The sequence below is a fragment of the Quercus suber genome, unplaced genomic scaffold (genome assembly GCF_002906115.3).
Source record: "Quercus suber isolate HL8 unplaced genomic scaffold, Cork oak 2.0 scaffold_236, whole genome shotgun sequence".
NCBI classification, from domain to species: domain Eukaryota; kingdom Viridiplantae; phylum Streptophyta; class Magnoliopsida; order Fagales; family Fagaceae; genus Quercus; species Quercus suber.
Window position 1 is genome coordinate 666010 of NW_027069693.1, and position 15382 is coordinate 681391.

General features: G+C 33.8%; 1 protein-coding gene across 1 annotated transcript; it reads right to left on the reverse strand.

Moving 5' to 3' along the window:
* Nucleotides 1-1769: 1769 nt before the first annotated feature.
* Nucleotides 1770-14252, reverse strand: LOC112003794 (probable LRR receptor-like serine/threonine-protein kinase At1g06840). The gene is made up of 20 exons (XM_065780457.1): nucleotides 14145-14252; nucleotides 13798-13990; nucleotides 10759-10909; nucleotides 10292-10363; nucleotides 10094-10165; nucleotides 9679-9822; nucleotides 9527-9598; nucleotides 9362-9433; nucleotides 9069-9143; nucleotides 6947-7015; nucleotides 6708-6776; nucleotides 6466-6537; nucleotides 6019-6105; nucleotides 5696-5764; nucleotides 5000-5481; nucleotides 4201-4359; nucleotides 3439-3722; nucleotides 2852-2903; nucleotides 2492-2742; nucleotides 1770-2094 (listed from the first exon to the last, which is right to left on the reverse strand). The coding sequence occupies exons 2-20, from the start codon at nucleotides 13904-13906 to the stop codon at nucleotides 1903-1905; spliced, it is 2553 nt and encodes an 850-aa protein (XP_065636529.1). The 5' UTR covers nucleotides 13907-13990; nucleotides 14145-14252; the 3' UTR covers nucleotides 1770-1902.
* Between the last annotated feature and the right edge of the window lie 1130 nt (nucleotides 14253-15382).

Genomic DNA, 15382 nt, shown 5'->3' on the forward strand with positions numbered 1-15382 from the left:
AAAAATTAAAGTTTTGAAACCATTGATATCACCTTGCATATTACAAGACCATTTCAAAATTAAAATGCTGACTTATTCTCTTTCAAAACAAGTGTCAATTAAATTATTGCTTATTAGTTGCACTAGCGCACATCCTATGTGCACATTACACTAAAAGAGCCAGCCATGTGCACATTACAATTTACAAATCCCATGTGCACATTACACTGCTTTAATTATTATTTACCTGGCCCCATGTGGCCATCCACCCCCTACCCCACTCAACAGACAAGCCTGATGCCTGATGCCCCCAATCACAAGAGCTAGTTGCCAATTAGGAAATTTCACAATCACAAATCACAATACACATTACACTAAAAGACAATTAATATCTCACCAACACCAACACCAACACCAATGGATAAGATAAAGCCAAAAAGTCAAAAAACGGGCAAAATATTAATAAAATTAAAGCTTCTGCCAATCGTAGTTCAAAAGAATCAAATAAAGTTAGTCTTAAAGAATCAAGAGAGAGAGAGAGTCTCATTCATTTCATTTCAGTGATTTCAGATAAAGAGAAAGAGACTGAGAGACTGAGAGAGAGTCAGAGAGAAAAAGAGAGAGAAGTTAGTAAAATGAAATATCTTGAGAAAGCGCCAGAGCAATCTCTGATGAGGGGTGAGCAACAAGCGATCTCCTATCAGCGAGCGAGTGACGACTTGACCGATCTCCGAAGACAAGCGAGTGACGTGACCGATCTCTGTCTGTTGGCTTGAGCTTGAGGTGTAAGGTGTTGCTTTATTGACATTTTTGTCCTTAGGTTTGCTTTGGTGATTTCTGATTTAGCGATTTGAGGTTTTAGATTTAGTGATTTGCTTTGTATTGGGTTTTTATTTATTTGTTTGTTTATTTATTTATGAGAATCCATGGGTTTGATACCTCTGTAATCTATTGGCTTGCTGTGGGCTTGATGTTGGGCTTGCCATCCATTGTTTTTTTTTTTATAGAATCTGTGGGCTTACCGCTTGCTCTGTTACAATTATTTTTTTTTTATTATTATTATTTTTTGTCTAAAAGTAGAACAAATTTTTTTTTTTTTTTTAATTTGAGGGTGTTCCTAATTTTTTTTTAAGGGTAAACAAATAAAATTTTTTAATTATTATATATAATTTTTTTTTTTCAGGCCAGGGTGTTCTTGAGAACACCCTAAAAACACCCTAAGTTGCACATGGCGCCGCCACTACCAATATTATTAAACCATCTACTGCTCTAAGTACATTAGTTTTCCAAAACAAATTGTAATGAAGATTTAAGAGAGAGACTTTCCACAACATCAACAACTGAGTTGAACGTAAAAACCATTTCCTAGTTCAAATTTTCAAGACATTAGCAACCTCAGGTTCAGATACAACCAATTTTCCAAACGTTTCCTATCTAGGCGTGATGGATGGAACGACTCCACTAACAAGGTCACTGCCAGATACATCTGATGACACAAAAGGATTCTTCACATTAGACGATGATGATGGTGAAGTCATTGCCTTTTCAGAACCTGAGAGCATAGGATTCATTGTTTTATGTCAGAATTAGGCATCAGAAGCCATATATTTTCAAGTTCTTGGACCACCTCTGCCATTGAAGGTCTAGCATAGCTGTNATTTAAGCCACTGTTGCCTAGAGGATAATATGATAACAACATTATGACAAAATGATCTTCACTATATAAAATTCTGTTTGGCATAGGATTGTAAAATATTTCAATGTTTTTTTTGAAGTTAAAACTGAAACTTGAAACTCAAGATCTCACTCTTGACTATTACACCTAGTATAAAATGACATGTGGCTGAGGAGAATTTTCATTATGGATTAAACTGCAAGGGTAAAATAAATTACAGAACAATAATTTCTTTCATGCCCAATCACCTAATGTACCATTGGGCTCCTACAGAATCTAAGGCAAACAAGTCTATAATGTTTTACCTCTCTAACAATGTTTTTGCCATGTGAGATCGGATGCATCCCCGTCAGGAGTTCCAAAAATACAACACCAAGGCTATAGACATCACTCTTGTCTGTTAGTTTATGAGTTAAGAAATACTCCGGATCTAGGTAACCCTGCAAATTTAATACAGAGAATGAGAGAATAAAGAAATAGATATCAATTATATCTACTACCACACACTATTAAGTCTATTTCATCTAGTTTGAGTTTGACTTATTTATTTTAATAAAAAAAAATTGTATAAATTTATAATTTAAACAAAAATGGAAATGGAAGACACTATTATCGTTTCATTTTTATTTGTTTTATCAAGAAGGGTTGGAAGCCTAGGCTAGATTGTCAAATGAAGAAACATATAAAACTTGTAGGCACTTAACATGTGGCACTAGTGCCACAATAAAGAGAACACTGATGATGAAATCAATGAGGAGGTGGAAAAATTCACTAATCAACCTAGACTCATGAAGTTTATAATTATATTTAGGAAAATGTCATAAATAAGTGTCTTACTGGTGTTCCCTTCACAACTGTGGATACATGAGTAGGCAAATCCCCTTCAATATCTGGAACTGGTGCGAGTCGGGAAAGTCCAAAATCAGCAACTTTTGCTGTATACTTAGAGTCTAATAATATGTTGCTGGCCTTGATATCTCGGTGAAATATTGGGGGATCAACTTCTGTATGTAGGTAGAGGATGCCCTTAGATGCTCCCAGGGCAATTTTCAATCTCATAGCAAAACTCAGAGGTTCTTTAGACTTAACTGTATTATTGCATGCATGAACCACAAATAAGCTCATTTGAATGTGATGTAGAGTTTGGAAAGTAAATTTGTTAGGAGAAACAAACTTAAAGGGTGTATGTATGTGTACCAGAAAGGTGATCCCTTAGAGTACCATTTGACATGAACTCATAGACCAACATCTGCATCCACAACAATACTAACATGAAGCTCTTCCCAGGCAATATTTTTAAACAAATTCAGCCACAGAGAATGAAAAATACCAGTCCTTGGTGTGGAAGCCAAACAATTTTGCAGGAGAAACATACTGCTCATGAAGAACAGCACTATAGAAAGTCATTGTGAAAGGATCGAGATAATAAGTTATTGATACATTTTTTTTGAATCAAATCATCCTTAATTTATAAAGAACTCTGCATATGCTTCTACATTATTAACCAAAAAAAAAAAAAAAAAAAGAGATGAAAAAAAAAAAAAAAAGTTGGCAGCATCTCATCTATAATGTCTCTAGATTGAGTTTGATTTATTCTATTATTTTTATTATTATTATTTATTTTTTCTTTGACCGCTTTCATGACTTTATGATTTAATTGTATCAACTTCCTAAGTTGATGGGAATCATCAACTCGTGTTCGTGTATTCCACTATGAGAATGATGGATAATCCAATCTTTTGTAAAAAAAATTCTTTATGTCCAATCAAGATAAGAATAAGCACCTGTTCACCTTCTTCATCACACAATCCAATCAAAGACACAAGGTTTCGATGATGTAACCTTGACAACAATTCTATCTCTGTCAAGAACTCCCTCTCACCCTGTAAAGATCCCTCTTGGGCACGTTTAATGGCCACAAGTGTACCATCAACTAGAATGCCTTTATAAACCATCCCATACCCTCCTTGGCCAACCTGAGAAGAGCTGTCAAAGTTGTTTGTAGCCAGAGCCATTTCTCCATAAGTGAAATCCTTCACACCATCAATTTTCATGGTGGTCCTAGACGCTGTAACTTAAATACAGGTCAAATGTTAAAAATGAAAGATGCTGTGCCCATTTGTTTTAAAATAACTAATAAAATTATGCATACTATCAGAATGCTTTATTGGATACATATATGTTGTGTGTGTATATGTTTCACTTTATAAGTTAAAGGCTGAGTGGTTATTATTTATTTTAGAGTTGGTTCGAGCCAGCATGCCACCAAGTCTAATGGTATTTTTCATTAAAACATTTCATCCCAAAATGATGTTTCCATTCATGGGCCAGCCAGAACTTGGCTGAAGCTTTCCCATACCAATAGTTGAGAGAGGGCTATAATATTGACCATTTCAGGCCAGTTTGAGGCCCTTGTACCTCATGCTGAGCTTGGACAAGCGTCAGCCTGGCAAGCTTGACAGGCCTAGTAAAACAATTACAGGGAAAGTGAAAAATCATGATATGTCTACCTAAACATCCTAACTTCATAAACATAAGATACTCACCATGACGTCGTTTTGAAACTGCATGGTGCTTCCTCATGTGCACTCTCAGTATCAGAAGAGAAACAATTACAGACAATGTAACTGCACCTGCAATGGTCCCCACCACTATGCCAGCCAATGCACCTTTGCTTATACCAGAGCTTGGAGAGTTGCCAACCTCTGTGACATTAGTGAAAATTATTAGCGTAAAAAATTCAAAACCATCCAACAATATTCATCTCATATATGAATATATGAAATTAACATGTGCCTGGCACATAGTTCATCTATGCTTGAGGTGAAGACATAAGTAACATCAGGTGTGAATTAGAAGCTTCCTTCCTGGCCAATATAGAACACAACTTAATTGCCCAGAAAAAAAATATAAAACCTCTTGAACTGAGGATATTGCAGTTATTCACTTGTGAGTGCAACTGTATCTACAATACCACTGAACATATAGCATCACTATGGTGAAAGCACTAAACTGCCTAGATCAAGCCTATCTTCAAAATGGTTGGCAGCAAAAAAAAAAAAAAAAAAAAGTTGATCTCCACTAAAATGTGCCACCCACAGACACACAATTGTTTAGAGTGACAAGCATAGGCCAGCTCTGTATGGACTCAAACACAGGTAAAACCACTAACAGAAAATAATGCCACAAACCTAAGATTATCTATTTAGTATAGAGGACTTCAAGGTGTAGGTCAAATACATTAGAGAGGACAGTTGTACATTCTTCAACTGGTAAATAAGCATAAGTTCCAACTTCAACAAAGCTCTGTTGCAAAACATATCAGACAAGGGTTTCAAGACAAACCAGATTTATAAACATCCAGGAGATCGAGGCGGAGAAGTTCATAAGGTCCAAATACGTAACTAAGAGGAATTTTCCATGATGTGAAGTTGCTCGTGATTCGCTGAACCTCACTACTATTGAATACGGAGGTGTTCACAGGAAAAAACTTCAAGGTTACCTTTAGTCGAGGTCCTACTTCCCATGCCCATAAATTTTTAAAGTCCAACTGATTAAGAAATAAATTAAGACCTCCTGTCATGTACACTTCAAAGTCATCTATGTATGGACGAAAATCTATGAATCCAGGACTTTTCAACCGAAATTCAACAATCAGAGGGGCAGCACAGATACAACTTTGAGTAGATGTGGTGGAACATTCGTAAGATGGTGGGCATACTGTAGGGATAGGAACAGAAGTGGAATTTGTTAAACTCTGAGTGTCATTTTCAGGTTGACAGAACTGAAGATTTACATTGCCGTTGCATAAGGGATTCCCTTGAAGCCTGAAAATTAATTATCAAAATAAGTGACACGATAATTGTATCAATGTGTATGTCTGTTACACCTCCAATTTTTTTTTTTTTTTTAAATTATTAATACTAAAAGGAGCACATCTTAACAAGTAATCACGTTAATTTAAGATGCATTTTTTACTCATGAAATTCTACATGAAGCTAATTAGCAAGTGCAAATTGGGGAGCAAGTATAGAAGCAAACCAGACAGTGACATTCGAAGGTTGAACAGTACTGCCAGTAATATTTGAAAGATTATTATTCTGCAACTCCCTGCAATACCAAAGGGCCACAAGCAATCGCTCAGAAAATCCAGTATTAGATGCTTGTAAACATATTGAAGTCAATCCAAGATGTTACACATTGGAATTTTACAAAAGAGTGTGCTGTAATCAGAAAAACGAATCAACTTTATTTGTACCAATATAAGCACAAGATGTCTGAGAGCATGAACGTGCACACACACACCTAACAGAAAATTATGCTTTTAACCAAGGGAAATAGAAACATTGTTACTCAGATCTTACACTGTAAGGTTTCCCTTTGCATTCATCGTCATACTATCCCAAATAGCGGATGGAACTGAACCGTTCAATGAATTATTTGCAAGTGACCTGCCATGGGGAATAGTTTACCAAATAAAGCAATTTATTAATTAACAGTTTAATTTATTGACTAATATCAACTGGTAACTTTATAAGTAACTGTTGAGATAAGTGGAAACTCAAATTTAGATAGATATGAAATGATTTACTATAACATTGAACTATAGAATTTGTTAAATTACTGATTGTTCCAAAAACTTAAGTTTTTGGGACAATCAGTAATTTAACATGGTATTAAAGCCGGAGGTAATGAGTTTGATTCCTATCTTCTCCATTCCGATGCGTCAAAAGCTTAAAATTTTGAAACAATCGGTAATTTAACAACTAAAAATATGTAAGGAGGAAAAAAGCAAGTGGAGGACTACTCACAATTTCTGAAGAAGAGGAAGACCCGAAAAGTTTGTCGGGATTGTTCCCGTAAGATTGTTGTTAGATAAATCGCTGAGCATATTGTTTGAATAATAGATATCAGAAGTCAAGGGAATTGCTTGCATAAATTATGTTCAAAAACTGAAAGATGTGCCCGAATATTTTGTAAATTTGGTAAATAATTTTAAACAAAACACAAAAACTAGCAGATGACATGTCATTCAAAAGATGGAGAATCTTACATAGTCGTGATACTCGCAGAAAGTCTGTTTTGAGGTATGGTTCCATTTAGCTGATTTGAACTAAGATCTCTGAAATTTATGTAAATTAAAATTAAAGTATAAGTAGCTAGTAGATTGATCTTTGATAAAGTAAAGAGAAAATTTTATTCAGCCTGGTGCATTTATCTTTCTGACTCAAAAACTCATTCATAATCAACGTCAAATAGATTAAAAAAGGAAAATAGAATAAAGCAACTAACATATAACCAAGCTGTTGTATTCGACTCAAATCAGGAACTGGTCCTTGCAAACTGCAGTTCCTAAGACTCCTGGAAAATCCAACCAAAACACAAATATTATCAATCTTGCCATGAAATATCATGTGACGCGGATATGCATACTCCTTGATTGCCATCTTGCAAGCATATAAAGCTCCAAATAACATGAAACATTTTCTATATCTTATTACATAATCTGGTATGGAACATTGCATATAGCTTCAAATGATTAATCATTAATTAAAGCAATCCTGACCTGTTCAGTGTACCAGTGGCCTAGAAGTTTCAAAGGAAAAAAAAAAAAAAAAAAAAAAATTATATGCCTACTTAGTTGGCTTAACAAACACCACAATCTAAGTTAGGTAACATTCCTATTTAATTTCTTTTCAATCAATGTTGAATAATTTATATATTTTCGACAAAATGTTTACCATTCTATCAATTTTTTTTTTTTTTTTTGCTAGTTTTCCCATCCATTGGAATTTGGTGCTTGCCGAAGAACATTCAAAAATCAGAAATATAAACATCCACACACTAGAAATATTAACATCACCACAAGACATCAATATTTACAATGTTTGGCAAACTCAATGTCTACAACCATGGACAAACAACAGCAAAAATTCACTATCAAGAATATGGATTACAACACATAACTAATGCCTTGAAACTAGACTCACACTCTCACAATAATACTCACAACCTTCACAAATACCAACACACTCAAAACTTCTCACAAATGCAAACAAATCCCAACCCTAATATACACCAAAACAAACTCTGAATATCAACTCACAAACTTGACCTTTTCACTATCCAAAAACCCAATACACCCAATGATACTCTCAAAGTAAAACAATAAACAAACTTTCAAGTCTCACATGCAGGTCCCTTTCAAACTTTGAAGAAACCTACTCGTGTTCTTCTAATAGTCTTCCCTTCTCTCCTCCATATGGTAGGATTTATTGGGAGAAAACCACAAAACCATTTACAGTCTTGTCTTCTATATATAAGGTGCTAGTATATATTCCTTGGTGGAAAAGAAGTATCAAATTATTTCTTTTATAAGGAATAAATTTTCCTCCCACACCATGAAAACTAAAACCAAGTCAAAATGGGAGAAAATTTTCTTCAAATCTCTACATGGACCCAAATTCCATCAAGTAATCTTCATTCTTTCTATTACAATTCCATCATAGCCTAAAAAGTTTTTCCTCAAATAAGTTGATCATCATTTCCATGTATAAAGCCAAACTTGTGTGCGCCTATATCAAACCAATCACAAACTTGTACAAAAAATCTTTTCTTGAACCACACCAGGATCAACCTAGCTTTGATAACAGCTTGTCAGAATTTTAGTGTGCATTTACACAAACAAGAAATAAAATATCAATACAAGACATCAATGTTTAATGTGGTTTGAACAACTTTATGCCTAGATCCACAAGTAAGGCAACTAAAATACTCTATAAACAATATGAACTACAACCACAAACCAAAATCACTAACTCTTACAAACAATATTCACTGACTTAACAAACACAAACTAACCCATATCCCAATACACCCAAAAGAAACTCTCAATAACAAATCCCAAACTTGACACTCTTTTAGTACCAAAATCCCAATACACCATATAATGTTATTACAATAACACATTAGTCAAACTCTAAAGTCACATAGGTGGGTATCCTTAAGCCCCAAAAGAACTATCAAGCTACTATTCAATGAAACCCACTCATGTTCTTCTTAGTCTTCTTAATATCTCCCCATATGGGGAGGACCTTTTGGGCCAAAGCCACCAAACATTTCACAGTGCTATCTATATAAGGCTTCAATATCTATTCCTTAGTGGATAAAATAAATCAAATTACTGCTTTTACAAAGGATTTTTTTTTTTTCTTTCACACCAAGAAGATCCAAACTAAGTCAAAATAAGAATCTAAGACAATTTCCAACGTCCTATTTATTTCAGTTTTGCATTTTTGCCAAAATAATAAACAAAACCTTTTTACCTCACACCTCAAGGCTAGCACCTCAACCCACCTTTACTTTTGAAACCTAGTTAAAAACACAGGACAATAACATAATAATATACACTTACAACTTCAGCAATTTAGACATGTTGCCATAAGAAGCTGGAATTGTAGTCCCATCAAAGTTATTGTTATCAAGTTGGCTGCAAAACAAAGAAAATGAAGCATCAAGAAACTTGAGAAAAGATTGCTTAAGTATTATTAGATTATAGAAAAAGGAAAATTAGAAATCATGACCTTGTTCAAGAAGAGAAGAAAAAGAAAAAGAAAATAAATTCAGAAATCTTAATTGTAATTGTAATGACATTTTAAAGTGATAATAAACAAAAACATTTATGTTCCAGGAAATAAGAAACCATACAGTATCAGTAAATTTGGCATTTCGGAGAACTGTGGAGGAAGAGACCCTGATAAGTTGTTATTATCAAGAAGGCTGCAGGTCAAAAGTTGAAGATGGTCACTGATCTCACAGATTGTTCTGACAGATGAGACAAATAATATACAAGACAACCAGTTACCGACTTACAAGTGAGCAAGACTTGGTAATCTGGATAGCTGAGGCGGGATTTGCCCACTGATCGAATTGTTGTTCATGTGACTGCTCATAGAAAAGAGAAGTATAAGGGTTAATCATTGTAGAACTGATTTTAGACACTATAGCATCAGAAACACACTCACAAGTGCTTTGCTTCGTTCAAGAATGCAAATGATTTAGGTAGTGGTCCTGATATATGGTTTTGGTCAATTTGTATTCTATTCAAGTTTGGAAGATAACCGAGCTCTTTAGGCAAGGGACCTGTTAATTGGTTTCCATTCAGAAGCCTGGAACATACAAAATATTGAAAATGGAATTAGAGACAAAGCAATGTACTGCAGATTTGCAATATTAAAATATCATGTATTCAGAAAAGTGTCGACATATAAAGTAAATTCGCTCAGATACAAGGATTATTTCCTATATTATTCAGAATTCAAAGGCTTTGAAATGCACAAACTAGTAGCATATCTGCATTTCTTAATGGTCTAAGCATGTAATCCTGTGACTGCAATATTGGGTGTCTAACCTATCCAACAGAGAAGCTGCTCAACTTACAAGAGAAACAAAGACGTAATATTGCCTATCTCCTTTGGTATACTCCCACTTATGTTGTTCCACATAAAATCCCTTCAACAGAGTAGACAGAGAAAAATATATGATCCAGAACATGAAGTGAAAGACGTAACCAAAAACTTTGAACAACAAAAAGTATCATAGCACAGAAAAGTAGCTTTCAGATATGCTTTTCCTTACAATATAGTCAAATTCGATAACTGGCCAAGCTCTGGTGCTAAACTTCCTGACAAATTCATATTTAATAATACCCTGCAGAAAGGCAGCCCGGAAAGAAATTATTAAAGCACCACATTAGTTCTTCAACAGAAATTCCTACATGCAGTAAATAGAAAAGTTGTATCAAAGCTTTCATAGTCTTATATCTGAACCATATTTTCTAGAAAAATTGGGAAACATGGGGCTATTAGATCAAGTCCCAATAATTTTTTTGAATCTTAAATGAACTAAAGAACCAAGGAATTTCATTCCCTTCATCAACTAATATGACTAGAGATAAAAGTGGAATACGAAATATCTCATCATGCAAGGGGGACAAAAGAAATAAAGAAAGAAAAGTGTTCTACTTCAAGTGGAAGATTATGCAACATTATTCGAATCAATATTGCTTCCTGATAGAAATAAAATAGCAAAGGTTAAAATCATACAATTGATCTACATGTAGATATCCATCATCTAATGTAGTATTGTAGCACACAATCCCTGTCCATTTTGATGTACATGGATCTCCTCGATCCCAGTTACTCAGATTCCTATTGGGATCTATCAATCTGCTCTTGATGGCCTGCAATGCCTTCACTGCAAATGAATACAAATGTTAATCATCATTTCATCAACATGAACATTTACAAAATTCACTAGCTTCGCTGATCCATGTGTTTCTCTAATTCTAGTATCAAGGTTTCCACATGAAAGGAAAAGGCAAAGTTGTTTAACCATTGTACATCAACTTTGTGATTAGCAGTCCCACGTTTTGAGCATATACAATCAAATAACAACTACAGCTCAACTATTTGCTACAATAATCAGTTATGACTTAAGGGAAGTGAGTATTTGATATGTGAAGTTCCTATAAATAAAATAGCGATGATAGGTATACTATAAATTTTATTACATAAGCATTACAAACTGATGTGTCACAATCTTTAGCATTTTCCTAAATTTAATCACTTGTTAGAGAGTTCACGAGTGAATTTCCAGAAAACATGTGCCCATGATGTAACACCCCATAATTTTGATACCAATTTAATTATTGTACGTAAATTATAAAGGAGACCTACAATTAAATGAATTAAATTGATTTGGGCTTAAGATATTAAAAATAAAATAAATACTATAGAATATGAAACCTAAGTGAGGTGATATAAGTAAATACATGAGCCTTGATAACCCTAGTCTTTTACCTTTTAAGTTACACATGTATGTACATAAGAAAATTCCTTTTGTTTTCAGCCGCAACACATGAGTGAGCTGTTTCTTTTCTTCTCTACAACCGTGCACAAGTAGTTCAGGTATGGTTTGTCTTGCTCTAAATTTAAGAAGTTTGAATAGTCAATAGCTAGTAATTGTCATGAACCTAGACTATCATTATACTAATAGAAAAGGGCTCCTATAATTGTATTATATTAGATAAGGAATGGTTAATGTGTCAGGAAAGGGCCACAAGCTTTGAAATTGTACCTAATAGAGTAATAAGCTTGGACTTTATCATGTGAAAGGGAAAAGGTTGTTTTATGGTTTTATATGTATATCCGTATATGGCCATCTTGGATCTAAAACTATGATTATTTTAATGGGCAAAGGGTGCTTGTGGTTAATATGTAATCACATATAGCCTCAATTGTTGACCATCAAACCATCACACCTTTGTTATGGTCCAAGTACTAGTCCAGTGGCATCAAGGGAAAAATATAGGCAACCATATTGATAAATTAAGAATACTATAATATGTGGCTTCTACTTTTGTTTAATAGATATAAATATTAGGTTGATCAAATAGGTTATCTATCATGTGGCTACCAATGTTAGGTTGAATATATATATATATATATATAATATTAGACTGACTAGACATCCAACGGCATCAAGAGGGAATGCTAAGCAACAAATTAAGGCAATACGTGACTTTCAATATTAGATTGGATAGATGTAATGTTAGAGTGAATGGATGTGAATAAATAATATGGCTGTTACATTCAGGTTGGTTAGATATTCATTATTCAGCCCTATTGAAGTTTCATGAATACCTATGATGATGTTAATGGAAAATTCTGATTAGGTAGCAATATCGTTAAGTCCAAAAATATGATCAAAGTTGAAAGTGAATTGGATAGTTAGGTGAATAAATGACGAATTTTGGATATATCAATAGGTCTAGGATAAAACTGTTTGAGTGTGAAAATAGATTTTTTTTTTTTAAGTAGGAAATTGTGTATTGATGAACCTATTTTTGGTGTTGCCAGGTTCTAATTCTACTGAATTGTTGTGATTCAAAGGAGGTTGATTTCCTTTATTTTTGCAACTAAGAGGTAAGTGGTGTTTACTAATTTTGGGGGTTTTCCGAAAACAATGTCGATTATTAAACTATTTTATATCAAAGAAATATGTTGATATTTGATATATAAATTGATATTTTATAAATGGTTGATGTACACATTTACTATTCGTTTTATGAAAAGCTAGTGGAATAACCTAAATTTAGTTAAACTTTTGTGTGTGTATATATCTTTATATTTTTGAAAACTATGAAATGATTATTTTTGTGAGCATATTGAATATATTTTGAAAACCTATGACAAGTCATGATTAAAAGTTCAGTATTGTATTTAGTCCTTAGTAAGGAACAGTCATCTGCAACTAGTCCTTGGGGATAGTGCACATTTGATAGCTCCTTAGTAAGGGAGTATACTATTGAAGATCCAAAAGAGAAGCTCCTTAGCAAGAGAGTACACCTTTAGGTTCCAAATGAGTCATCCTTAAGAAAAGGGATGTAAAGAAGGTTCCAGTCCCAAAAAGGGAACAACACAACCCTGTCAACGAGACATAAACATTGACTACGAGAAAAGCCCAGGAATTTGTTTATATGATGGTATTGGTATATATATGTGTGTGTGTGTGTGTGTGTGTGTGTGTATTACGATCACTCACAATGTAAATATATATATTATATATATATATATGAAGTATTTGATGATAAATATTGATAAGTTACAAGTTATGAAATTGTTGTAAAAATTATTTATTTGAAAGGTTTGTTCCCACACTCCAATGTTAGTGAATTCCACTTATTGAGTTATCTCACCCCCTCCCCCCTCCCCCCTTTATTTCCCATTGCAGATACATTAGAGGGATTATTGGAGTAGAGATTCTTGAGAGACAGCAGTTACGAACTATTTTTGTAGAACTGGAGATTTTATTATTATTCTTATAGCATTAAACATTGTATTGGAGAATTATTTTGAGAATGTTTTGTCTTTGGTGAATTAGAGCTCTGACCTTTGTGATGAGATTTAAGGTTGTTCGTTTCTTTTATTTAATATTTTTATGGATTATTCAGATTAAATAGACTTCTATTGCTTATGATTTTGGGGCATTACACATGACCAGTGTGAAAACTTAATTGCAAAAAAGCTTATGAATCATAAATTGCAATTAACAGAACAGAAAATTAAACTAAGCAAAATCACCTTCATCCGGGTTGGTAATCCGAGTGTCCTGAGCTCCGATAAGTAGTGAGGAACAGCACAACCATGCAACAATAAGTAATCCATACGTCCAAGCTTTTAACAGATACATCCCACTAACATAGAGAGAGCTAGAACTCTCAACTTTCCCTTAGTACCCAAGACTGGAATTTGTGGTAGAATCCTAGTACTCCACCTTATAACAAGAAACAAACTACATCAAAACTCAAACAAACACAATCAAATTCTAAAGCAATTCAATTTATCTAAAAATAACTTTTTTAACTGAGGTAATTAAATAAATGAACAATCAAAGAACTCAAAGTTAAGTACAGCGAAAATAAACCTACAAGGCTCCAAGAAGAATATAAAATAAGAGAATCACTCAAGGCTCTACTCCCATATTACAGCTTGAGAAGAAACAAACCAGCCAAATTGCCATTAATAATTAAATTGTACATATTTGTAAAGGTTATCACAAAAACCGAAGAAATACTTACTAGAATGATGTAAGCAGATATTTAATGCTACAGATGAGGATTTCAACGAAGAAAAAGAAGTTTGAAAATAGGGACCATGCGGTTGTGGAAGGTGGCACATGTTTCTGACCAGGTCACCATAACTAGCTTTAAGAATTTTTAACAATGGGCTTCAAGAATGGTTTTTTAGGATGTTCCTTAAGAAGTATAAATTACACAATTTAATAAAAAGAGAAATTTATATATTGACAATAACAACAATTAAAACACACACAAATACATAAAATTTACAATTGCCTTTTACGAGTTTTCATATTTTAAAATCGTTGCATGATAATCTCATTATCAATGCTATCATACCTATGCAAGTTATCCGTTTCTCCAAGAAAGCTATCATGAGTCATGACGGCTTTATTAAAATACCGCGTGACAAGCCAGTCTTATTATCGCAAAATATCATGAAACCCTCGAATTAATGAAGCCTCAACTGGTCTGTCATAAGAAGAAGTCACTCTAACCAATGTTATCCTTGAAATTGCTATTTTTTAGTCAAAAACACGTTGCTTGGAGTAATGACCACGTAATAACTTAGCTTAATCCAATTTCAAGTTTGATTTTGAATTAGCCAACAAGTTTTCTAACATTTCACCCTTATAAATATCACAAGTTATCGACTTTTTCATCAGACCAAAGAAACCAAAGCCTCATGTCAAAACCAAACCTATTGAGCTCTTTGCCGTACTTTCACCGGAGTCCAATCTCATTCTTTAGTTCTCTAAAGTCTCAATCTGTCTTCTCCTAAAAAAAAAAAGATAAAAAAAAGTCACAATCTCGGTTTTTCTTTTCCTCTCAATTTTGTTTTTTAAACCAAAAAAGTAGTGTTCATGGATAACCATGCACCATGGGGGCAACCCTACGAACAAGAAACATATCCACTTTGGTATCCATCGGATGAGAGAATGACCAATTATCCTACAAACAACATGCCATCAAGCTCTTGGAATCAACCAATTTTCAGCACGATTGATGATATGTCAATATTTGAAAGTGGTTTGTATCAGCTAGTAGTAGCTCCAGGAATTTTTCCCAAGGTGTTTCTTAAGAAACAT

Bases quoted from the DNA above. Each gene is read 5' to 3' on its own strand.
- LOC112003794 (XM_065780457.1), bottom strand. From the start codon at position 13,906: ATGTATCTGTTAAAAGCTTGGACGTATGGATTACTTATTGTTGCATGG. The intron at 10,166-10,291 runs GTAAGGAAAAGC...ACTCTGTTGAAG, and splicing joins TTATCGAATTTGACTATATT to GGATTTTATGTGGAACAACA. The intron at 9,144-9,361 runs GTATGGTTTCTT...TTTGTTTTGCAG, and splicing joins ATGCCAAATTTACTGATACT to CCAACTTGATAACAATAACT.